Source organism: Gastrolobium bilobum, unplaced genomic scaffold, assembly GCF_033153095.1.
Source record: "Gastrolobium bilobum isolate Gb01-03AN ecotype WA unplaced genomic scaffold, APGP_CSIRO_Gbil_v1 utg34599, whole genome shotgun sequence".
NCBI lineage: Eukaryota > Viridiplantae > Streptophyta > Magnoliopsida > Fabales > Fabaceae > Gastrolobium > Gastrolobium bilobum.
The window spans coordinates 224,174-251,877 of record NW_026897329.1 but is presented as its reverse complement, the minus strand read 5'-3'; the positions used below and the strand labels follow the sequence as shown (position 1 = coordinate 251,877).

The window sequence follows — 27,704 nt, the reverse complement described above, 5'->3', positions numbered from 1 at the left end:
AGAATATCCTGCACCTATAATAATACCTTTACAAACTTCGATTGAAAACATCCAAAAAGGCTTTTAACTTTTTGTGAATGATGATTGGGTCTACAGACTACAATGGTAATCACCGTAAAGCACCTATCTAGTTCACTCCTCTCCTCTCAATGTAACTGTGTGACTGTGAAGAAGAAGAAGAATGCTTCTCTTAGCCTCAGCTTCATCCTCTCCTCTTTCTTTCCCTTCTTCACCTTCAAACCTTCATCTTTTCCTTCCTTCCTCATTTCCTCGTCCTTCACTGCACCTTCCCCTTCCCCCTCCTTCTTCTACTTACCAAGCAACCCCACTTCGCCTCCATACCCCACCACCCCTTTTTTCCTCTTCCCCTTCTTCTTCTTCTGTGGAGCAATCTGGTTCATTTTCTCAGGTTTAGAATGGTGCATTCACAGTTCATTTAGTGTTCATTGCTGAAATACTTTTATTGGAATTGCTAATTGTTGGTTTTTAAAATGATTATCCAGATTCACAATGGCTTGTTGTACTCCAGAGCTTATTGGGTTAGTGAATCTGTTATTGCTTGGAATGTGGAGGTTGGAAATGGATTTTCCTACCTACTTGCGAGCAAAGATGCTACTTTGAGCATTGCAAATTATAAAATTCAAGGTTTAGATTCCTAACAAACCGTTCTACTTTGTTCTTGACTTCTGTTTACTTCTGTTTGTCAAGCGTGTGGACAATTAAATGCTGTTGTTTTTTTGTTTACCATTGATTACAACAGGAAATTGACTCATTGTGTTACTAATTAACAGGTGAGGATTTGAAAATTAAGCTCGAAGAGGATAGGGCTGGCCTTCCTGCAAATGTAATCTACCCTTTTAGTCTGTAACATCTTTAAGATTTTTCTAAATATCAAGCACTGCTAAATAGTGCTTTTTGCTTTATGATTCCATTATTTTATACAATGTGGTGGTGGAGGCTTTCACATTCAGTGGAATAAGGACTATTTAATTACTATTGCTAACTTTGCGTTGTTAGGTGGTGGAGAAATTTCCACATATTCGAGGTTACAGAGCTTTCAAACTGCCACCCAATTTGGATGTTAAATCTCTTCTTAAATCCCAGTCAGTGGTTGTTGTTTATGATTGTAAGTCCTCTTCTTTCTGCAATAGCACATAGAATGTAGAAGTATATCTACAAGTCATAGAATAGTACATTTTCGTGCTCAGCCCCTTTATTAGCGTAGCATAGTTCGTTTCCAAAATATGCTGGACTAGATTGAAAAGTAAAAGCTCTTTGCAGCATGAGCTTTGCATGTGCCAATGAGTATTTAATGGTTATTTAGGCACTCAGAGCATTCTTGTGGAAATGAGGAAAGAAAAAAGTGTCTTTGTGGTCACAAGTGTCTACTAATAGTATTTCCTTTCTTCATTTTGCACAGCTGATGAGAAATTCAGGAATTGTACTGGTTTGCAGTTACCTGGTGTCTTAGATGAGATTTTCTCATATAATGGTCCCCTTGGTGCACTTTACTCAGAGGAAGCTGTGTCACTTTACCTATGGGCGCCTACTGCTCAAGTATATTATTTTTCATTAAAAAAAAAAAATCTTAATTTTGATGCTTTCTTCAACCTAATCTGCATATTCAGATATATCTTTGCACATTTTCTTGGGGGGGATGGGTTTAAAAACAGGCAGTACATGCTTACATCTATAAGGACCCATCAGGAGATGATCCCATGGAAATTGTTCCCCTTGAGGAAGAACATGGTGTTTGGAAAACTAAAGGACCAAAAAGTTGGGAAGGCTGTTACTATGTTTATGAAGTATGTGTTTACCACCCTAGCACTTTGCGGGTTGAAAAATGCTATGCAAATGATCCATACGCTAGAGGGTATGCTCTGTTCATGTCAGTTTGCCATCAATTATCTTTTGTAATTATTTCTTGAATTCATGAGTACCATTTAGCAATGAATATTTAAATGATTGTGTATAAATTTTAATTTCCGGAACTCTTTGTTGATTTTAGCCCCTTCTGATTCTGTATTTAAGCAGACTTTCATCAGATGGCAGGCGGACTTTTCTGCTTAATCTTGACTCTGATGAATTAAAACCTGATGGATGGGATAGTCAGGCAAATGAGAAACCTATTTTACATTCCTTCTCTGATATAAGCATATATGAAATGCATATAAGGGATTTCAGGTAATTATTTAACGATGTCTTTAATTTTATTCAAAGATCAATGTTGTCTTTTCTTTCTTAACGTCTGCAATAAGGGATGTTTTATTATTTTTCATAATGTCCTCTCCTTATGTGATGTGAAAATCTCTTTGAAACTTATAAGTATGCTTTTGAGTATAAATGCCCAAAAATTCATTCTAGAATACTCATACATACTGAAATGGATGCTCATGATTTTATGGTTTGGTTCCATAATAAGAGGAGAAAATAATGGGAGGATAGAGAGGTAGAAAGAACAAAGAGGCAAGCTCTGGTGATACAGCTCCCTGACCCACAGTATGCAATTTTTTGGGCAAAGTAAATAACTTGTGTTGCTTATTTGCTCTCACTTCTTAATATGTTAAATTTTGTTGTTTCTCTCGTAAGTCCAGATATTTTTATGCTCATATTCCCTAGTCTGTTGCTACACTTCTGATAATGCCTTTTTCCATAATCTTTAAAATAGTTCACTATTGTGCTTAGTATTTAGAACTATCACTTGGAAATGTTGCTTGCTTTGTGCTTTTATGTTATATTTTTTCTGTCATTCTAAATTCTGGTTACCTTTTGCTTGTTGCAATACAGTGCCAATGACCTCTCTGTGCAACCTGAATTGCGTGGTGGCTATCTGGCCTTTACGTTGCTGGTAATTTTAATATCTGAATATTGCTGTTGATGGAGTTCGATAGGAATAAGATTTTCCATCTTTTATGAATAGTAATGGAATATGGGATAATATTTGTGCTTCCAACTTCTATATATATATATATGGGAGCCAGGATACGGCACCGGATCCTGGTTTTTTTTTTTTTTTAAAACGCTGTGGGGCCCACTTTTCTGTGTCAGCTGTAGATAGCACTCTCTACGGCGGCTGCAGAAATGATAAGCCCTATATATATATGTATATGTATGTATGTATGTATGTATGTATGTATGTATGTTTGTATATATACTGGTAATTAACTATGAGCATATGTGTTTGAAGGATTCAGCAGGTGTACTTCATCTAAAGAAATTATCAAATGCTGGTATTACACATGTCCATCTATTGCCAGCATTTCAGTTTGCCGGGGTTGATGATCAAAAGGAAAACTGGAGATTTGTAGGTAAGATTTATGACAGATTATTCTCTGAAGTCTGTATAAACCCTTATTTTGCGGTTAAACCCCCTCCCTTCCGTGCATACTTCATGGATTTTCTCCTTGCGTGGTTCATATTTGGGCTTGTACCCTTATAACACTGCAAAAATAAAATAAATAAATATATATATATATATATATTCTTTTAATGCTTGTAACTCGTTTCTAATTAGGACTAGTGGTAATATAATTAAAAAATTATTGAAAGGAATCTCACATAATGTCTAGTATTGAGATTAAGCTATGTTTCCCATCCTCGATGCTACTTTGTCTTTTGTTTATTACTTTGTCTTCAATTACATACCTTTAGTCTATGTAGATATTTCCAATGTCCATGTAATATTGATGCCATCCTTCTATCATGCAGCTTGTTATCTGTTGTTTTATATATATTTAATATAAACAAACATCAATGCATACATACACCTATCCTTGTCCATGATGTGTGTGAATCTTTGTTTGTCTGTCTGTTTGGAAACTTGATTGCTGATCCTTTTGTTTTGGAGCTTTTAAACAAGATACATGGTAAAATATGTGCTCATGATTATTTATTTGATTTATCTTTTGTTTGTTATCTGACCCAAGCACTCTGTTAGATACCTCAATACTGGAAAGTTTGCCTCCGGATTCAGATCAGCAACAAGCTCTCATTACAGCCATCCAAAATTTTGATGGATATAACTGGGGGTAAGCTTCTGAATGCCTCATTCATTGACAATTGCGACATTTGTTTATGGGAAAATTTGTTTTTTTATGTTTTGTCTTAAAAAGGTACAACCCTGTTCTTTGGGGCGTTCCTAAAGGTAGTTATGCAAGTAATCCAAATGGTCCATACCGTACAATTGAGTTCCGTAAGATGGTTCAGGTCTGATTTCAATGTTTTCTTATCTGATGTTGAATCCATGGATATAGTTTTCTATTTAATTTTGTGATGTGGACCAGTAATTCTATCATCCATAGTCAGCTAAATCAATTTTTGGTTCTTCTATCTCTTGGAATTTATATATTTTGCAGGCTCTAAACCATATTGGCCTTCGCATTGTGTTGGATGTTGTCTACAATCATTTGCAAGGAAGTGGGCCCTTTGATGAACATTCTGTCCTTGATAAGGTCATTAATTATGAAGTTTTCTTTGGATGACCTGTAATGTTTAGATATGTATATGCATAGCTGTCCTATTGAGTATTTCTTCATTATTTTGTAAAGCCTATCTACTTTTGTATTGTGAGGGAATGGCTCTTATAGATTGTTCCAGGTTACTATCTAAGAAGGAATACTGATGGTTTCATTGAGCACAGTACTTGTATTAATAATACTGCCAGTGAGCATGTTATGGTTGAGCGTTTGATCCTTGATGATCTTGTACACTGGGCGGTCAATTACAAGGTGATTTTTATATTATTCACTGGTCTCACTTCTTACCTCTTAGATTTGTATGATTTAGAAACTGTTTCTGTTTTTCTGTTTATTGGATTTCTGTGGTGAATTGTCAATTTTATATATGGTCTACAATTTTTCTTAGAAATGAATTTTTCTGCTCATGACTGCTTGAAGGGAGTTGCTATGTCTGATTTGCAGAGAGATTTAGCAGCCTGCAGCCTTTACAGTTTTATTGATCTTCATTGTATAGATTATCCTGTTTTGAAGGATTTCTTATCCGCCCCTTAATTGTACTTTCCCTTCCTTTTCAATCAAAATAAATTAATAATAAAAATACTAATTGAGTTCCATAGATTGTTTATCATAGACCATATGATGATTTTTCTTTTTCAGATTGATGGGTTCAGATTTGACCTTATGGGTCATATAATGAAGGGCACAATGGTATGTAACTCACTTTGGCATTTTACCATGTGACTTATTATGAAAACATGTTAGCAAATCAGTGCAAGATATGGATAGACAATAAATAAAGCTAATGAATATGTTGTAATGTTTCACTCTGTTGATTGTCGAAGCTCATGTCATTGCTTGGTAACTTGTAATTTAGATATAATTTCAGATTATATGCTGCAATAGTAATTGAATGATAAATTATAGGGATGACAAGCAGAATATAATTTCAATAACATCAAGTTGTCACGATTTTGGATTTGGGTTGTGTCCAAATAAAAGGTTAATGAAAGATGAATCTGACATCATATATCAATGTATGGCATGCAAATACACGAAAGAAAGATTGATTTCATGATTTGGATGCAGGTGAAAGCAAAAGATGCTCTCCATTGTTTAACAAAAGAAAAGGATGGAGTTGATGGTTCAAGCATCTACATGTACTTGTTCTCCAATGTTGGTTTTTATTGAATTAGATACGTTGGTGAATTTCTTTATTATCTTCATTCCTCATTTTTACTCATTTGCATGTTGTATTTTTACCTCATATTCTTTAATTTTCTTTCTTCTCATTTTAATTGAAAAAAAGATATGGTGAAGGATGGGACTTTGGTGAAGTTGCCAAAAATGGACGTGGAATAAATGCTTCTCAGTTCAATCTCTCTGGAACACAAATTGGGAGGTAGGATTTGTCTATTTCCATTATATGTTGCTTAATAATCTTTGAAAACCATTTTTTCCCTCAAAATGTTCAAGATAGAACTTATGGCCGAAATGCTTTTTTAAAAATAAAATAAATAAAAAACAGAAAAGAAAAGAAAAAGAAAAAAGAAACAAAAAACTTGCATATATTCATTCATGTAAATTAACTTGATATGGTTGTCTCATTCTAATTTTAGGAATTGGTCATCATTGCCTATACTTCTAAATCAAAATATTTTATGTTGATTAGTCATGTTGGAATGTAATATTCAGCTTTAATGATCGAATCCGAGATGCCATACTTGGTGGATCTCCATTTGGCCACCCTCTTCAGCAAGGTTTTGTAACTGGTCTACTCTTGCAGGTATTTTCTTTCTTTTTTTGATCTATTTTTGACCTTATAGGCATTATCTTTGATCTTCAACCTTAAGATCTTGTAAATGTAACGATATCTTTCTTCCTCTATTTTTCCTTCCTACTTTTTCTTGTCTTGATTGAACTCATTGTCAGGCTATACACACATGCGCATTGTGGAATGTTCATACTTGATATTTTATATCATATGTTAGAAGTTATACTTTGGGACATTCAAAATCAATTATTCTCAAGAATATATAGTTATATCCTAAGTCACTCTGTTAAAATTGAAACTACATAGGTTGTCTTCAAAGTTGAATCTAAACCTAGGTAAGTTAATGATTAATGTTTCTTCCTACAACATTATGTTTTATATAAAGTGTTTAGAAATCTAAATAGTAAGTTTAAATTTGTCCACTAACAATATTGCCATTGTTTTCAATTTCTATATGTTATTTTTTCAACTTTATGGTCAGACTTTCCTGCTACGACTTGTCCATATACCAGTGCATGATAATTATCTTTGGCTCAATTAGAAGACTTCTAATGTGATTTGTTGCGAGAAAATTAACATCCACAGAAAAATGTTGCCTGCAATTTTTATTCAGGAACTTATGGGTGCTGAGATTTGTCTTCTATGCAGCCTAATGGCCATGACCATGGAACGGAAGCTAACGCGGAATCCATGCTTGCTGCATCAAAGGATCACATTCAGGTTTTGGTGACATGGATTTTTGTCTTTATCTGGATGTCTTATTTTTCAGGTTAAAAATATTGGAACATGCTTTCAGAATTATTGAATATTGCGATGCTTGCTGACTAATTTGCTAGGGATTTCCTGGTTGCATTTTATGTAAATTTTGGTTTTTTAAGTTTGATACACATATATTGTTGAGATATATAAAACCATTAATGTAGCCTCACCCAAGAGCTTAAGCTTTTGGGTTGAATTGGTTCTTTACATGGTATCAGAGCCTCGTGTCCCGGGTTCGATCCTCGCCGCCTCCCCCTCCCCACTTTCTTTCAAGTGGAATTTCTTTGTTCACACAGGTAGATGGGCCTGTGCATTGTCCACCTTCAAGCCCAGTGGACTCTCGTGTGAGGGGGTGTGTTGAGATATATAAAACTATTAATGTAGCCTCACTCAAGAGCTTAAGCTTTTGAGTTGAATTGGTTCTTTACATATATCCTTTTTTCGGTCTGTTTCAGCTTTAGAATAGTTGTCTCACTTTATGACAATAATTAGCATTACAGACAGGGGAGGTGGTTGGGAAATGCTCTGAATACAAAATTTTGGAGTAAAATCTGCTCACAAAATTTTGACGGGTTGCATCATTTGAAAGCATTTACTGTATTTTTTAATACTAGATAAGTGCAGTTTCTTTCTTTGGTGTCACATTCGCTTAACTTCAAAAGAATTATAACTTATACAATTACTTGCACACAAATTCAACTGAAACATGGCTTGTTGGTAACTTGAGCAGCCACAAACTTTGGTTTCATCATATATGTAACTTGCTTTGCTTTTGATGGGAGTAAGACTCTTGAACACATATCGTTAAAAATTTACTCAGTTTCTCTTACTATCTCTTTTGCCCTCTCCCCCTTGGTGATATGTATTTAACCGTATAATGCAATACAAAAATATGCATACAGATACATACATTCTGTTGTCAGTATTGAGATCATTCAAATATTGTTGCATATGACTTTTTTTTGTCATATACAAGTCATTTTTGTTCTTTCAATTTTTCTAGATTGCGATGGCTGCAAACTTGCAGGATTTTGTGCTAACCAATTTTGAAGGAGAAGAGGTATTCCAATTGGTCCATCTGCTTTGTCTACTGAAGTTAAACATGTACTTTGTGCATACTGTTTGAACAAATATCACTGTGGCTCTGTTTTTCCATTTGGAATTGGATCAAAAATTTAAATTTTAATGTTTAAATTGCACACAAGGAATTGTGAAATAATATTGAAATTCTTAGTTAATTATATTTTTTTGTTTTTGATGTATGATCTAGTGTTTTCTTTTCTTTTTTTGCAATAAAAAAGTTCCGTATTTTATAACTTAAATGTATGAATAATTTCTTATTTTTTATTGTGGTGGGAATGGTTGGTCGTTGTGGAAGTAGATTGGTAGTTGTGGGATCTGTTGTTATGGCAAAATTGGTAGTGTCAGCAATGGCAATGGTGGTTGGAGGCAGGGTCAATGGTAGTTGGTAGGCCTGGTGGTAACAATGATGATGGTGGACACTGGAGAGTGGAAGCATGGTGGAGTGTGGTAGTGACGAGGTTGTGATGGTGGAGAGTGGCAACAGTAGGCGTGGAGGTGGGTCAGCAGGGAAAATGGTGGCTGTAACAAGATTAGTGGTTTCGATGGCACAGGCAGTATTGGTGGTAGTGGTGACAAAGTGCTGATTGTGGTGTTGGTGAAGAGTGGCAGCAATGGCGGTGGTGGTACTGGTGGTAGAGATGGTTCTTGAAGTATCAAACTGAGGTGGCTGGAGTTGTTACATCCATGCATGTTGGTTAAAGAGTGCGGCTTATTCTTGCTTCATGGAATTAGAACTCTTAGGGTCTAGGTTAAGGGTTGAGAAGGGCTTTATTTAGTTACTGTTCAATGCTTCGATTCCTTGGAATTGTCATTAGGAATACGAATTCTAATTCGACATTTGGAATTGTCTCGGCCAATTCTAATTCTAGGATAGTATTGGTTCCAATTCTGATGGTGTTTATTGGAGAGCCAGAATATTTCTGGCTTCAAGTTCAAGGAACTAAAGGACAACTCCCAGCTAGCAAGTTAGGGCCAGGACCAAAGATATCATGATTCATGCTCTGATCAATACAAGTATGGACATTATGGCCATTTTTCGTATTTTTTGGGAATAGCATGTAGATACCTGCTTGCAGCTTTGACTGGATTTTTATTATGCATACATGAGTACATGTTGGTGGACTTAATGTGTTTTCTCTACTAGATGTTATCATCAAAAGATTTATACCTGTGAATGAGAATTCTAATAACTTCATTGTGATGGTCTCAGGTAAAAGGGTCAGATTTATTAAGACATGATGGGACATCTGTTGCATATGTCTCATGCCCAATAGAGACTGTAAGCTTCACCTATGTATCCCTCGACTGTTCTACTTCCTCTATACATGCTTTGTATTTTTAGAAAATATCAAGATTTTAAATTATCAGTATTGAACATCATTTTCAAGTTTCAACAATGTGGAAGGTACAGAGGACCACAAATCATCTAAATTGCATCTTTAGTTGTTTTACAGATCAATTATGTTTCTGCGCATGACAATGAAACTTTGTTTGACATTGTGAGCTTAAAGGTACCATAAATATCTCAACATTCTGTTTTGTTCGTGCAATTTTTTCCATGGTCTCTGGTACAGTTCTGTTCCTTACTTGCAGACTCCAATGGATATCACTGTAGCTGAGAGATGCAGGATAAACCATTTGGCAACAAGTGTTATAGCATTATCACAGGTCAAAGAAGTTAAATGATTTTATTGAATATTAAAATCTTGAGATTTTGTATCACTATAATTTATATTGATGCATTGATATTCTTATCTTGGAGGCTTCAGTAAGTTCACCAGATAAGATAGGATAGGATAAGACCATCAAGTATAAGAATGCACAAATATAAGCACGTGATAATATACAGAAATATTTACTCTGACAAAAATGCAATTCTTTTTCAATTTAAACATAAGGCAGTGGTGGTGGGGGTGATATGATTACTGGAGTGTTGCTTATAATCTCTCTCTGATGCTGTACTTATTGTTGTTTTATGAGAATATCCATTAATCATGTGAAGAGAGATTATACAGCTTCGTTGTATATTTTAGCCTCTGTGGTTCTCTCTCTCTCTCTCCTGTTTTGTCTTGTTCTGGAGGATATCTAACATCCCCTTAATGTACATGCTTCTTTTCTCTCTAATAAATTTGCATATTTCATCCAAAAAATGAAGACACTGAGGTTTAGAGGTGAAGATTTAGATTGGTGCAAACTTTGTATAAGCAACGGAGATAAGATAAATTAACTACTTAAATCCTTTTTCACTGATGAGAGCATGGTGTTGTCTCAGTAAACAAGTGCCTCTGTGATGTCATTGTCTTTTGAATTTTTTGTAGACAAGTCTATTGACTAACAAAAAAGACCACAATTATTGGAGGGTGGCTTTTACTTCTATAACTGAAACTGAAGACATGAAAATCATCTGATTGTCTTTTGCAAAGTAGAATTTTTCAATATCTTTTTAACAAACGTCAGCTCAGGAATATTTTTAGATCTAGCAGAATTTGAATTTTTTGGTTTTATTCAATTCCAAACCAGATTTAGGGCCAGTGAGTGGATCCTTGCTGTTTCCTATACTTTATTAGCCAATCTGATTACATAGGTTATAACAGATGAGTTATTATGGTACTAAAGAATTTCGTTTCTCAGGGTATACCATTTTTTCACTCTGGAGATGAGACACTCCGCTCAAAATCACTGGATCGAGATTCATACAATTCTGGTGATTGGTTCAACAGGTATTCACTTCACACTCAACTTCTGCTATACCTAATAATTATCATTGTTACCAGGAAACAGCCTCTTTGCAATTATGTAAGGGTAAGACTGCGTACAAGAATTACCTCTACCCCACACTCGCTAATCGGGTTTAACGAGGAGTGCATTTTTTTACTGCTTTGACTTTGCCAAAATTGTTGGAAATCGACAATCACACAAATCGCAAACAAAAAGAGAAGAGAGAGAGAATAGACACAAAGATTTATCCTGGTTCACCCAATTTAGGCTACGTCCAGCTTGTCTGTACTATATTCACCTTACCGCCACTCGTTACAAGTCACTCGGTTTACAAGGAAAATATAAATAGGATTAGAATGCGAAGTATGAGCGATACCCAACAAAAATTAGTATATCATCTACTTCATTATAATGTCCTAATATTTATAGTGTTTCAAACAGTCCTGTTATTTTTAATGTATCTATTTTATTTTTTTCACATTATTTCCAATGGATTTAGTGTCACTTATAATGTGTTTCCTTCTGCACCTAACTTAGCTTTACTCTCTCAATTTCAGGATTGACTTTACATACAATTATAATAATTGGGGTGTTGGACTTCCTCCACAGGAGAAAAATGAAAAGAACTGGCCACTGTAAGCATTTAAATATTTCATTATCACCATTTAAAAAGTATGCCTTACCAAAACAACAACTTATCCAGCATTATATGACAGTAATAATTATCTTTGGGTTATTGAATCATGATGTACAACAATCCAATTGTTAGTTTTCATTATCACCATTTAAAAAGTATGCCTTACCAAAACAACAACTTATCCAGCATTATATGACAGTAATAATTATCTTTGGGTTATTGAATCATGATGTACAACAATCCAATTGTTAGTTTACTGCTTGTGTTGCATCTGTTTTACTACTTGATGATCTTGAGTCTCATTTGGCTTTTCAGAATCAAACCAAGACTGGCAGACCCATCCTTCAGGCCTCAGAAGATTGACATCCTTGCTGCTGTGGAAAATTTCTTAAACCTGTTGCGCATAAGATACTCTTCACCACTTTTCCGCCTGAGGACGGCAAATGCTATACAGGTGAGACATTTTAAATTTCATTGTTATATAAATTCATCAATTAATGCCTGGATAGTGAAGTGCTTAACCAACAGAAGGTATATTCTTTGTCAGCGACTAATTATTTTCATCAAATTAGATTTATTAGTTAACCAACAGCTAAAACATCATTATTTTCATTATATTTCTGATTCTTTATTATATTAGATTTATTAGTTAATGTATTTTGAACTAGCTAATATGGAATTTTGTTAGAACGTATAGTTGAAGCAATTTGTCAAACGTCATGTTATTTTACCCTAATTTAATTTTCATCTTAAACAGAAAAAAACTTTATTTTGTCAGCTCCTTTTTGCTCTGAGAAGTGAAGGCAGAACAGGTTGAATTGGGAATCCTTTTTTCAAATCTAGTCCTGGCCAAGATAATTTTTTATCTGCTTTTAATTTTAAACACTTCCCAATTTCATACCTTGGTTATTAGTGTATTTCAAGTAAATAGTGATGAGGTGAGGTGGGGGAAATTTGTTGTTATTTTTTTTTGTTTTTCTGGATTTTTCTGTGATTGACAGCACAAGCCGGTGGTAATTTCCACCTTTAATAAATTTTCCTGTAAAACCAGATTGCATTTTGTCTCAGACAATGTCAGATATTCACTGAAAATTATGTGTCATCTGTTGTCATATATATATATATATATATATATATATATATATTTTGGTATACCGACCTAAAGGCGAGTCGGTCCCGGGTATCCCAAGCTCTTCGTCCCTCCCCAAAATATATTTGGTGGGAAAGGTTTCCTCCTCACCACCTACTCAGCCTCGGTTTGTATTGCCAATTGAGCAACATCCATTAAGTTCTTTTGTTATATTTTATTTGTCAGATACAAAACCTAAGATTTTATCTCTCATATATGCAGCAACGAGTACGCTTTCACAATACCGGACCATCATGGGTTTTTGGAGTCATAGTAATGAGCATTGAAGATGGTCATGATGGCTTTCCTGGGTTGTCTCAGCTGGATCCCATGTATGCTAAAACATATGGCAATTTTTTGTTTCATGACTTGAATATCCTTTAGTTTTTTTGACAATGGTATTGGCAGATATTCATTCATTGTGATTGTTGTCAATGCGAGTCCAAAAGAAGTATCATTTATCTGCCCTCCCCTGCAATCAAGAAGTCTCCAGTTGCATCCCATACAGGTACGAATGAAGCTGAAGAATTTAAAAGATGAAAATTGGAATATTTCTAGACTTTGTTCTGGAAAAATAATGTTTTGATGTGCTGGTGAATCAGTCATTTACACTGTTAGAGAAATTCTTGGATAGACTTCCGGCTTTGGTAGAAGTTTTAAGTCGCCTTTCTTTGAATTCATAAACTATTCTAGTTCAATATGATAAAATATGATTTTACCTTGACTCAACAATCAACCGGACACTTGAATTAGTTTTCAACAACACAAGAAAATATACTGGTGGAGATTGATTCATGTTTCTTTAGTTTACTTTGCTAGATTTATCCATTTATAATTTCAGATGTGGTGTTCAATTCCATTGTCTGAACTGTGTTGTAGGTAATGTCATCTGATGACCTTGTTAGGAGCTCAACATACGAGGCATCTTCTGGCTGTTTTGTTGTGCCTCAAAGGACAACAGCTGTGTTTGTGGAGCCAAGGAAAATGTGAGTCACTGCTTCTGTCAAATATGGTTGTTAAACCAGTAATGTAAAAATTTCCTCTGTATACACTACTGGTGATTATGATGCTAGTTTTGGTGCATCAGGATGGATTCTCATGTGACCTTCACACACTGAACACGTTTGGATCCTTTGTTTTTAAACCACCTCCTCCTCCTAAGTTAGAGATGGAACTTGAAACAAATACTAACCTAGATTTGTTGCAAAAAGGTTTCACACACATTCACTCATAGCTATGTTTATTTTCATAAGATTACTCGTGTCCGTAGTGGTTAAAATGGATCTAGAGTTGCATTAGTTCAATGTAAGAAATAATATAAGTTGAAGGTTTTCATGTGAAAGGAAATGAGAACAATGAGCGAGTGAAAGTTAAACTAAGCTTCCACTTATAGAATTGGCTTACATGGAAGGTAATAGTTACAGCAAATTGTGATTGAAGTCTTGAGTCGGCATATCTTTACTCAAGTTTAATCTTAAAGGATTAGCAAATGTGGTTGTTAAAAAAAAGAAGCTAATTCTCTAGAAACTACCATACTTGAAAGGATGTGACTATGAAACATTTTTATATGTATTAATCAACTATTATAAATTTATATTTTATTGTCTAAAATTGTACATCACATCTTATAATAGCCTAATGCAAGTATGTCATGGTGAGGTTTGGTAATTGGTAGAGATTTGGGGAAATTGAGGCCGTGAAATTTGAGGGTGGTTTTGGGCCCTGTCAACTCCTCCAAACGGAAGAAGCACCTTTTGATGTTTTTGATTGTCCCTGAGCGTCAATTTTATTTTTCACTAAAAGTGGTTGTTTGGGACCACATCATAGTCTTCTAGGGAGGGAATGGGGCATATCCTAGTGTCTGTTTCTTTAATTTGTTGGTTGAATCTTATTTGGGATTAGTTTGTAAAATGGGTAACCATATTTTGTTAAAATTGAAAAAAGATATATAAATGTCATTTTCTTTGAACAATCTATACTCACAATTAAGAGATACTTCTGTCTATTACCATTTTCAAAGTTAAATTTCTTGGATTCCCTCCCATTCGCGTGTGGTCACGTGAGGTTAAAGTTGTCTGCTCACTTGAACTAATATTTTAAGATAGCCAGGAATTTTCACAAAGTCCTCTTCCGTTGTTTTTTCTTTTTGAACGTCAGAAGATAGATTCAGAAAAAGAAAAAAAAAAAAAAAAAAAGAACTTGACAAGAAACTTTCCTGAATGAAAAATTAGGCGGTACTTAACCGCGCATATTTTAAAATTAGCAACTGAAAATGGCTTCACTATACATGTTTTGAGGAGTTCCTTTTAAAAGAATTAAATTCATTCACCTTTTGGGCTTTAAAAAAAAAAATTGTATCATCTGATTAGCCCATGTTAATGTTTCATACAAATGCTACATGGGTCCTCTTATTTTGTTTATTTTATAGATATTTTATAGTTAAGTTCTTATAGTTTTATTAATTTTTTAGATATATTTTAATTAATTTTTTTTTTTTTAACAAAGCTCTTACGGTCATAGAGTAAGGCACACTGAATATAAGTATATAACCAATCACTCATAATATTTTTCTCAGACTAACTATTAGATATATGATTACAAATTAAGTGTGGTCTGAAATTCCCAACAAATTTCCTTGCTTCGATAATTTCCGTCCATTAAACAAGAACTAAGACTTCAGTACGATACTAAACAGCTCAGAATAACTTACTATCAGCATCAAGCTAATAAGGCAAACGTGATTGTGTAACGTCCGACCGCTTCAAGAATCAATGATTATTCTCAAATACTAATGAGACTTTTTTAGTGTGTTTTTTTCTCACTTGCACATTTCCTGGAAAAATTTACCAGGAGATCACTCATCTCAGTCAAACATGCTTAACTGTGGAGTTCTTCCGTACCGGGTTATCGAAAAGCAGATGCATCTTGTTAGTGTAGGTAGTACCAATTAATTATTATAAGCTATCCTAAATTGTGCAGTCTCGCACCTGCACAGCCTTTGGAATCCCTCTCTTTCGGGTGTCGATTCGATTCATTCATGCATGTAATCCCCTGCTGGAAGCCTGTCAGGAGCCGAGCCGCTCTTTGTCCATGCCCTTTCGCACCGACGATCACTCTCCGCCCTCGTCAAAGTTATTTACAGATTGCATAAATTAATAAACGTCAAAGTTATTTATATAATTCGTTTGTTTGTTTTGTTTTGTTTTCTTTTTTTTTCTTGTCATGATAGTTACAAATTAAACGCTAAAGTTATTTATATAATCTCTTTTCTTCCTATTATCTAAATACTTTCTTAATTGAAGGTCAATGGTCAAAGTTGTTATATAAGACTAAAAGTTAAAGTTTTGGCCACCAAATCAACTGGTATGTGATTTTTTAACTTCAGTGATTTCAAGTCTAAGTAAAATGTGGGGAAATTGAATTATAAAATATACCTGAATGTCATGGATCCCAAATATTTTTCTAAAGTATCCCGGTACCTATGTCGCTGACTAATCTAGTATTGTGAAAGTCGCTGAGTAATCTAGTATTGTGAAAGCTAGATTACTGAATTTGGAAAATGTTCAAACTTTAAAAATGACTATTGTGAAAGAGCCTAACATTCATTTCGTGTCCTAAAGAATTATTCCGATACACATTCGGCTATGCCTGTTACTATCAGAATTGTGTTTACAAAAGGACAAACATAAACGGTTCTTAATTTTTAAAATATCAAATAAAAACTCGAAAAAAAAGAACTTTTAACAATTTATACAAAGTAGCACTTAATCTCTTGTTACGTTAGCACAAGAATATGATGGACTTTTTATCATCTCTACCTCATACCCAAGGCATTCATGTATTATTAATGAATTACTGCAAAAAGGCCAAAAGAAAAGAAAAAATTAAAAAGGCCATTATTCTCACCTCAAACATGAAAATTGTCTCTATATCTTTTCCTACAATTTGAACCAACAAGAACAGACAATAATAGCAATATGCCTCTATATCTTTTCCTACAATTCGAACCAACAAGAACAGACAATAAAAGCAAATGAAACTCAAAAGACAAAATAATATAATAACAGAGCAAGCAACATGACCAACGAATCACATTTTGGGAAAACTGCTGCTACCTCTTTGAACATTTGCAAACAAGTAATCACATTTTGGAATTGTTCATAATCCAGACCTTAAATCAAACAGTTCTTGAAAGACGAAATAAACTCAAAATAGGTAAGGGAAGCAAGTCAAAGTAACATTCATCGTACATGATTTCACAACTAAACTAACAGTAAAGTAGTCACAAGTTATCATTATATAGTGTCCTGCAGAACCAAGCTTTTGATATCTATCAAAACAGCAAACACATCTCTTCCCTCGATTAGCTGAACACAAAATGGGAAGGCACACTCCTTCCTTTCCATAAAGCAACACAGAATGGGAAGGCACACTCTTATATTCTGTGACACTGCAAATAATACATCTTTGAGTTAGAGGAAAGGCATAAGTGAGCAGAATAATGGAAGTCACAATAATCCCAACAACTTACCAAACATTTTTAGCGTAGAAACAACTTTACCCTTTCATCACCTTCTGAAATCTGAAATTGTTCAGATATACCTAGATGAGCCATTAAAAGCCATACATGTGTAAGCAACTCACCATCTTCACTGAGTTGCTTAGCATGATAAACCCCTCTACAATGGCTTGCCGCATGACAAAGCATTTCCACCCAAACATGACTGATCATTCCCCATTTCCGTTCTTTAGACCAGCTCTGCTCAATTTCCAAAGAGTGTAGGGACTTGGCAAGCCTACACTGGGCAACATAAAAGGACACTTGACAAGGATATATAACATATAATTTGACAATAATTTGCTTGCTACACAATTTTGGGGTTCAACCCAACTTGAATTATCAGTTGTATCCAGATGATAGCAAAGATCTGTAGCAATATGCCAAAGCAGAATGCTTTGATCAAACTCCACCTTAATGCTCCAATCAACAACATGACAGTTCCATTTCTCAAGTACTCGATCACCCCTGTGGGCGCACAATTTTTTGCATGATTCAATATCTAATGCTTCATGAGATTTCACCATAAGCTGATAAAAAATGAGTATTTTCAAGTCCCGAGGGACAATTCTTGTATGTTGGTCGTAAGACTTCTCAAAAAAACTCATAGATGTAAAGGAATTTCTGTATTTTAATACATTTAAGTGGCTCATTTTTCAAACCATGAGATGGACTTGTACTGTACAGAGAATTGGCTCCCCAGTTCTCACACTCGCTCAACCAAAGCATTCCCCAACTTGAAGAAAGTAAAGAAATGACAGCATATATCTCAATAAAAATAGCCCCAATGAAAAGCACGTACGTAACAATGTGGTCATCATTCATGTGTGGTTTATCTATCAGATAACAAAACATAAGAAATGCAGACAAAGTGCAGAGAAAGCTCACGGCTTTGAGGAAAATACCAAGGCGGGAGCACGTTAGCAGTGCCTTGGTGTGTAGTATATCATACATCAGCCCAAGCTCAACCTCAACTACTTGAAAAGCATAATCCCAGGACTTATTCCCAAAGAAAACTTGGCTGTCTGTGCGGTCTTCAAAACTAAGTGGGAGGTCTGCAAACAGACACTTGAAAGTTTTAAAGAAACGAGATCCATCGTGTAAAACAGAAGCATCCAGAATACTAATACCACTGTCATTTTCTATTATCATCATTAAAACATTTTAAAGCATAGGGTGCAACAGTTCAGTCTAACAGACAACTATGTGCTTTGTCATTCCTGCATACAATAATTCATCATTATCGATCATTACCCGTACGTATAAGCTCACGATATCAATAAGTTCAATCAAACACAGCCCTAAGAAGGAGTTTGTAAAATATTTTTAAATAGGCAGATACTACAACAAAGAGTTCTCACATTGGTGATTGCCTGATTGGCTGGCTACATGTAAACAAACTCAAAAAGAAAATAGTAAAGAAAAGAATGCTACAATCGAACCTAATTTTACTTAAACATTAATATTTAAATTATAAATAAATTTTACTTAAAAATATATAGAGATTAATCATTTAAAATATCCACCACTTGATACAATACAATCAATGTCTACATAATCTTATCCATAAAAATTATAAATAAATGTTATTATAATTTAATTTTCTAAAGTGAATGTAGATAAGTTATCTATATTCGCTGTTAAAACAACGTCGTTTTGAGTTAAAAAATTAAAAAAATATAATGAAAAAGACTATTATAACCCTGAAATGAATTATAATTACAAAAATACCTTGATTTTTGCCTCAAAACGACGTCATTTTGGGCTCAATATAGATAAGTTATCTACATTGACGGTAGAAAAATCGAACCCTAATTTAATATATAATTAATCTATATATATATATATATATATATATATATATATATATATAGATTAATGGTTTGTTTTTTCTGATGTTACTTTAGATAATTTTATCTAATGTTCATCAAAACGACGTCGTTTTGGGACGGAAATCATGGTATTTTTATAATTTTAATTTATTTCAGGGTTATAATAATCTTTATCACTCTAATTTTTTAATTTTTCAACCCCAAAACAACGTCGTTTCGATGAACATTAGATAAAGTTATCTAAGTAACATCGGAAACTTTTTTCCCATAGATTAATTATTTAAAAATATCTACCACTTGATACAAATCAATGTCTACATAATCTTATCCATAAAAATTTGATATTTGATTAAACATATAATTAAAAAAATATTTTAGTAAATTAAAAAATTAATGTTCAAGTAACATTTATTTATAATTTATTTAAGGAAGATGAACAGAAACATCCCAAGCTTGATTCATGTCTGGTCACTTTGTCTTTCCACCGAGCCAGCATGAAACCTTGCCACTGGCACTGCCTTCCTCCCAACAAACCTACAATATTATAAAGTCTATAAAAACTCATGTCATTTTGAGGTTTACTCTAAGCTGTTGATCGGATAAATAATGTTAATATAATAATAGATGATCACACAAAGGAGGATAATTTAAAATTTTCTCCCAATAAATTATTTAATTATTTTTTGGTGTTGAATTAATTAAGTTCGATTATCCAATGATATTAAAAAAGAAAAGAATTTAAAACTTTTATTAAAGCGGATATAATCAATGTGGTGAGTTTGTGTCTCCCTTAACATAATTTTATCCATCATACCCCTGCGCTCCCTGCTCCAATAACAATATGTTACATTTTTCTTTCTTTCATCAAGCTGGTTTCCAAATCATACAATGGTTCTCCTTAAACCAAAAAGCGAAAAGAGGCCTCCTAACAAAGGCCCAATTTATATTGATGGACCATTACTAAACTAAAATTTATACTTATAAAAGCATACATTAATCTAAAATTGTTTCATATTTTCATTTAGTATACCTAAAATTTAAAATTATTGTCGTCATGATTAAGGCGGCCACCAGAACAAGGAAATGGTAAAAACGAATGAACATTTACATAAATAAATAAATTAAAATAATTTTTTAACAAAAAAACAGGTGATTTGATCATCCAATTTTATCTTTTTATACTTTATGAATTTTATGTAATTTTTTTTCTATTGTAACACTGCAATCATGTAGGTATCAGAATAAGAAAATGGTCGAAAAACATGATATCACTACAATAACACTTAAACAAAGTAGGTATCAAAATGTTTACCATAAAACAAAAAATGCAGGCACCACAACAAGGAATGCTAAAAAAGGATGCTATTGCTGTTGTGACACTGTAATAAAACATTTACATTAATATTTATCAAACTTAAAAACTTGAAAATAAAAAATAAAATAAAGTACACAATTATACAGTGAGGAGAATAGTTGATTATGAGACGTTAAAATATAAATATTCGAATATGTAATGTTTATTTATAAAATTAAAAGAAATCACAATAACCTTTTGTTAGCGTATGTATGGTTAAGTGTAGGTATTTAACTTTTTGAACGCCACAATATAGATGGAAAGGAAAAAAATGAGAACACGACAATAAAGTGAATAAACTTTCGCGAATGAAATTAGCCAGTACTTTACTGTGCATAAGCCAATAAAAATGGCTTTACAGTACATGTTTTGGAGTGGAGTAAATGTAAAAGAATTAAATTCATTCACTTTTGGGCTTCAAAGAAATTATATTATAAAATTAGCCCAGATAATGTTTTCATACACATGCAACATGGACCCTCTTATTTTGTAGATATTCAATGCTTAAGTTCCTGGATGCCAGAATTTTAACTAAATACATACATGGTGCTTGTGTTGAGGTTATGTGACAATAGGCTACAAAACCATTCGGAAGGCAACATATCATCAATGGTTAGATGCCATTCTAATATCTTTTTCGTAATAAATGTTATTCCACTTTCTCTATGATACATCACTCATAATCTTATCTTTTATCATGAAAAAGTAAGTATTTTTAAAAGGGATTTGCTTTCATGCTGTTGCAGGAGCTATGAATAGTTTTCCTGCAGAAACAAAATTATGGTGGGGCTAATTAAAAAAAAGAAAGAATAAAAATAAAAGAAAAGGGTTCGATGTATGAGCAGAATATGTTTTGATTGTTATGTTACATGACAATCGGATTTTCCTTTTTAAAAAGCACAAGTGCCAATTGATAACTCCATATACATATATTGGCGAAAGAAGCCCCTGCCAACAGCTTAGACAATAAGGAAGCAATATAATAAACAGCTGACAAGAGTAATGACAAAGAAAAATGTGTCATTGAACAAAAGCATAACAAGCATTCATGGTCGATATGGTAGTTGTTGGAGGACACCGCCATAATTGTCTAGGTTAGAATGCTGGTAGAGGGAAAAAAAGAAAGAAGCATAACAAGCATAAAAAGATAAAGAATATAACATTAAATAACTTAAATGAATTATCTCAATAAATTATTTAATTATTTTTTGGTGTTGAATTAATTAAGTTTGATTATCAACGATTTTAAAAAAGAAAAGAATTTAAAACTTTTATTCGAGCGGGCATAATCAATTAGGTGAGTTTGTGTCTTACTCTGTACACTTGTATATTATGCAGTTAGACTCTTTTATCTAATTTTCGTATACACCACCCTCACTGTAACACTGCAACCATAAAGTATGCTATCACTGTAAAGCATGTTATCACTATAGCAAGACTTAAAAGAGAGCAGGCGCAAAACTGTTTACTATAAAACAAAAAAGGGCTTTCTTCTTCTCCTTTCATGGTAGAAGAATTTTTTTTGCAGCACACACTATTTTTTAATGGGTCCCACAATATATTAACTTAAAAATTATAAAAAAAATTATAAAAAAAAAAACAATGTGTCTTAAGCAGGAGAATAGCCTTCTGCAGTCGCAGCAGAAGCTATTCTCCCAACAAAAAATGCAGGCACCACAAAAAAAAAAGATAACGTAACAAAATTTTATCGATACCCCTGCTTCCCACCTCAAATGACAAAAATTCATTCATCGTACCCTTGCTGTCCACTCGAACACTGCAACCACATGTACTCCTCCTCTTGGTCAATAAAATCTTTTTCTCCTCTTGGTCAATAAAATCTTTTTCGTAAGCGTTGGAATTACATTACATTGCAAGCAAAAGCAAAACATTTCAAGCCATAGTACATTTAAGAATATTCAAAATGTCCAAAAAAATTCAAACCAATCGATAACAAAACCAGACCACAATTAAAAAATCGGTTTTTTCTAAAAACTGATTATATGTAAAACCACTTTTTATATTAGAAAAAGTGTTTGTCATTTTAAATAACAGAAAGTTATGTCATTTTAAGAGAGATACAGACACAGAAAATTAGAATTTTAAATTAAAAAAAATCACTCACTTTCTCTCTCTCTCATGATTTCTGTTTTTCTGTATCTATCTCTCTCCTAAAATGACATAACTTATAAAATTACAAACACCAAACCCATATATCCGTTAAGTTACTGATCAACAAAAAAACAAAAAACCAATTGGATATCCCACCGTTTTTATCTGCTGGGAGGAAGCATCAACGGTAACATGTCAGTCCATAACTTCAATGTCTCATTTGAACCCTTTTTCTGGTTCGACCATGAACCCTAACTTCTCTAGTTCTCTTCTTCGATTTTGAGGGGGAAATGAAGGAAATCTTAGATTTATGCGGAAGCGGTTTAGGACCTAGTACATTGGTATGCTTACCGAATCATCCTTGTTTCACAATTACCTCTCGGTGCGCAGGTCTCGTGTAGAATCTTCCCTTGTAGGATTCCTCTTCACGAACAGCTCACCTCAGCGCCGCAGCACGAACAACTGGACTGTGGCAGATCTTCCAAACTATCTCTCGAGGAGGAAGGGGAAGTGTGTGGGCACTGATTAGATTCTGAGCTTGCCTCTTTCTCACCAAAAAGGACCTAGGAGGCTGATGACTTAAAAGGTACTATTTATATGGGTTCCAAGAAACCCTAGCTCATTGGGCTCTAGGTTCCTTGGGCTCTTCTCATACTAATAACCCATTTGGGCTTTAGTAAAAGAGCAAACCCAACAATCTCCCACTTGCTCTTTTGGATACAAACTTGAGTCGTAAAACCCAAGATCATGTAACCCATAAGTCATCATCTATCCGAAAAATACCCCATCCCTTGTCTCAAGCTAGCTTGGGGATCTACCATCTGTTATTAATCAAGGCTCCTGATAATCAACGAATGATTATCTAATTCGGTGCTACTCCACTAAAAGCCCGAACTTGAATCCAAGATTAACAACACTTATAACATGAATATGCATCGCCCCATTGTAGAATGTCTATAATTGATTGACAAGTTTTCTGTAACTCAATCAATTATTTATTCCCTTGACTATGATAGTTTCTCTAATGGATTACATGCACTGGCCAGTGTCTTTAATATCCAAGTACCAAAACCTATCAAGGGGACATATCCTACAAATTCCATGTTGTTTATCTCATAAATACCGATAATCAAATAATCTCACTCCCAAAATACCGAGTTATTGGCCTTCAATAGATCGAACCTCACCCGTTGGTAAATCAAAGAATGAAAACTATTTGATTACCTATTTATAATAAACTCAGGATTAAGAGCAATCTCATAACTATAGTTAACTGGAGATTTGATACCTTATGACAGAAAAACAACCTTAATCAAATCTCTCCTTGATCCTTTCAATGTGAATGTTAATTCACACCAATATTTTACAATGATTCGGACAAAATCATTTCATAAAATATTGCAGCCTGAATAAAGTGCCCAACTTTATTTAACGGCTGTGACTCCATTCATCAATTGTGAGATCCTATGATCATGTCCTCCATGAACGTATCCATATGATCATATACTCCACAATTTGATCCGGACCTTTATGTTTGTAAATAATGCGCAAAATAAATAAATAAAACCTTATTTATGAAATTCAGAAAATTATTTTATTGTTTCATCGTCTTACTCCAAGAGCACAATAAAACCAATAACTCTCACTTGCTTAATGCAAGTCTGGGATCATCCTAAGACCCAAAGAAGTAACATGCCTCTCGAACAGAAATTCAGGCAAACTCTTAGTAACTGGGTCTACAAGATCCACCTCTAATGCTATCTGAGTTTAGTGAAAAACTCATAGCTCGAGGTTGATTTTCTTGAGTTAATATCCACTTGAAATAACTGAATTTTTGAAAACTCAGCTTTTCAAGACTCCCACTAGAATATACCAGCATATAATCTCTTGTTCTCCAAAGATACTTGAGTACATGCTTAACAATAATCTAGTATTCCTCTAAGTTCAAAATGGTACTATCTCACTACTCCCACTACGTGACAGATGTCTGGTTTAACGCCCAACATGATATGCATGAGTCTACCTTTGCCAAAGCATAAGATATCTTGCTCATGCATTCTTCCTTCTTAGAAGTCTTTGGTCACTCCTTAGGAAGATAAATTCCACATCTGAGAATTATAATTCTTCTCTTAAAATTCTCATGTTGAATTTTGGCAAGAGTTTTGTCAATGTAAGTAGCCTGAAGTGATGCCAACAACTTATTATTCTGGTCTTATAAGAGTTTTATACCAAGAATACAATTGGCTTCCCCATTACTTCCATACCAAAACACTAACTTAGCCAACTCTTTATGCTTGATATTACCTCCACATTGTTTCTAATAAGGAGCATATCATCTACATAAAGTACCAGAAAAGCTACTGTCTTCCGTTGTATCCTTTACATACAAATACACATCATTCATCAAGGTTCTCTCAAAATCAAAATTTTGATAACCTGATCAAAACTGATGTTTCAAGACCTGGATGCTTGCTTAAGTCTATGAAATAGACTTTCACAACTTGCATACCGTGTGTTCCTACTCATTTGCTATAAACCCTTTTGGTTGTTGTATGTAGATATCCTGACATCCAACTCCCAAAATGAAATCTCATAATTGAGACTTATAGCAACTAAAAGAATCTGGATAGACTCAAGCATGGCGTCTGGCAAAAAATGCCTCCAAGCTAGCTTTGAAGGTTTTCACCTTTCTGTCCATCCTCTCTTTGCCTTTTATGTCCACATGCACCTTGTGGGTTTTACCCCTCTTGGTGTCTTTACTAGGACCGAACGGAGTTGAAATACAAGTATTTCATCTCATTGTTCATAGCCTGAGCAACACTTGATCAACAACATCTTCTAGTGCATTATCGTAACTAGTAGGATCAATGTCACTCAACAAGAAACAACTTGAGAGTTAACAAGGTTCTCTCCCACTACGAATGTACTGCACTAGACCTTGTGTATTTATAGTAAAACAAAGAGTGGGTCAAATGATGGATCTTCAATTTCTTGAGGATCCGCTTATCCTTGATATTGTTCCTTTACATGTGATACTAATATTTCTACTAGTTTCACTTATATATTATCATGTTGAATTTCCAATCATGGTTCTCTTGTTTGTTCACTTAGAGATATATTTATCCCCTCTTGAACAATCAAGGGAACAGTGGATGAAGCTTCTAGAGATTCTGGAAATTCTTGATCTGAGATAAATCTCATCAAGAATAACCTAACTTAAGAGCTTATAATTTCTTATCTAGTCCTCCTTTAAGAAAATCATGTGAGTGGTCACTTAGATTATCTTGTCCTTAAGACTAAATAAGAAATCATCCCTAGTTCTCTTAGGGTAGCTAGAAGATATGCACTCTTCCATACAAGATTCCATCTCATTTGACTGTTGTTGTAGGACGTGTGCCGTAGCACCCTAAATCCGAATATGGTTTGATCTGGGCTTGCACCCTTTCCATAATTCTTTAGGTGTCTTTACAACAAACTTTGACGGAATCAAGTTAAGAAGGTACATTTCCTTCTCTTAGGCATCTCCCTTGAACAACATTGACAAAGATGAATAAATGAGCATGATCTTCACCAAGTCTAGAAATGTTTGATTTTTGCATACTGCAACTTCATTCAACTAATGTGTTCTTAGAGTTGACAATTACAAAAACTATCCCCTCTTAAATCAGGTAAGACCTGAACTTACCAGACAGGTAGCCAACACTTTAGTCAGACCAAAGTGTTTTTGATTTGAACACCTACATGCTTTTCTGCCTCAGACTAAACCTCTTGGAAATTTCCAAAAGCTTTAGACTTATAGCGCACTTGGTTCATCTGTCCAAATCCAGAGTAAACATTCATATAATGAAGTACTCATCACCTCTTCTGGTCTGAACGCTAAGTGGTCCACATACTTTAGTATGTACCAGTTCCAGTTGAATAGTTGCGCAAACCTTCTTGGCCCTTGTAGGATTGCTTGGCCACTTTACCTTCCAAATAGGACTAACATGTAGCTGTTAGTTAAAAGATTCTTGAACTTTCAGTCCCTCTTTTAACTAAAACATGTTTCCTACTTGAGATAATGTGACTCAATCACAAAGGTCAAAGTTATGTTTCATTTGAAACTTTTATTTCTTTGGTGAAAGTTCTTGTTCATCATCCTTTCCATTCAACATAACAAATTTAAAAAGGGTATAGGACATAGGTAATAAAGACTATTTAAACAATGTACCAGAACAAAACAAGCCGAAGATGAACTTCGAAATGTAACTGAGGAATCAATTGCATTGTCAAACCATGTTTTAACCAAAACAACTAACAAAAATTGAATTCCTCTTGAAATCTGGAACAAATAAACAGTCACACAAAACCATAGTCTTATAAATAACTTGTCCTACTGCAAATGCAGACACAAGTTCCCATTTTCAAGCTTAAAATATTTTTGTCCACTGCTGACAAGCATACCATGTTTGAACTACTGCTAAGAGTAACAAACATAATCAGTGATTTCTGAATCAATGATTCATTCACTGATCAGGCCTTAATATACCCATGTCTGGTTCTTTTCATCACCTCTGGGAAATTTTTCTTTCAGTATCCCTTCAGTCTGCACTTGAAGAACTTGCCTTGCGGCTTCTTCATAGCAACTGGTTTGACAACTGATAACCAAGTCATTTTGTTCTTGTTACCACCCTTGGGTTTCCCTTTGGATTTAACAAGACTCTTAGCAAAACCTGCACCGACTGCATTCTGTCTAGCAGAGTTGCTAGACGCAGCAAACATGTCATTAAGAGTCTAAAGCATTTCTACTTCACTCTTAATCATGTACACTTGCTTCTGTAAGTATTGGGAAAGACTGACAATAATATAGCAGCGAACTACCGTATCTGCCCTTTCCTAATCTGAGAAATGCATCTTAGTTTCCTTAGACGTATCCTCTGCAGGTTGCTATGGCCCTCGCATTGTCAGGACAAATTTTAGCTTCCATGTTTTAGAACAATATCAAAATTTTATTTTTCACTTATTCGTAGTTGGTACCATCTAGAGGTTTTCGACTCAAAATCATTTCTAAGATATTTTCTGAAAAACATATAAAGCACACAATTACAAACAAATAATGCAATAAACAAACGAAGTGCAAGTAGATTCTCATAACTACTCTTGTTTATTGTTAACAATCCTTCAGTTTATCTTTACAAGGCTTACGATTGGCAAGTCACTTATAAAAACCAAAATTGTTATTTTGGCCTTCAGTGCCATTGCCAGAGCCTCGATGGGAGGGTTAATAATTTTACCAAAGTTGAATGTAATTAACC

The 27,704-nt window shown here is 34.1% G+C and overlaps 1 protein-coding gene across 1 annotated transcript; it reads left to right on the top strand.

The window, feature by feature from the left end:
• Window positions 1-115: 115 nt before the first annotated feature.
• On the top strand, window positions 116-13,877 carry LOC133306033 (pullulanase 1, chloroplastic). The gene is made up of 28 exons (XM_061506303.1): window positions 116-409; window positions 504-645; window positions 792-844; window positions 1,018-1,126; window positions 1,421-1,557; window positions 1,674-1,873; window positions 2,035-2,184; window positions 2,788-2,848; window positions 3,188-3,308; window positions 3,938-4,028; window positions 4,113-4,206; window positions 4,356-4,451; window positions 4,587-4,727; window positions 5,115-5,165; window positions 5,544-5,614; window positions 5,764-5,856; window positions 6,150-6,240; window positions 6,877-6,948; window positions 7,991-8,047; window positions 9,281-9,349; window positions 9,525-9,581; window positions 9,664-9,738; window positions 10,702-10,790; window positions 11,346-11,423; window positions 11,741-11,879; window positions 12,777-12,886; window positions 12,963-13,062; window positions 13,434-13,877. Exons 1-28 carry the CDS (start codon window positions 182-184, stop codon window positions 13,542-13,544), a joined length of 2,886 nt encoding a protein of 961 aa, XP_061362287.1. The 5' UTR covers window positions 116-181; the 3' UTR covers window positions 13,545-13,877.
• Window positions 13,878-27,704: the final 13,827 nt, after the last annotated feature.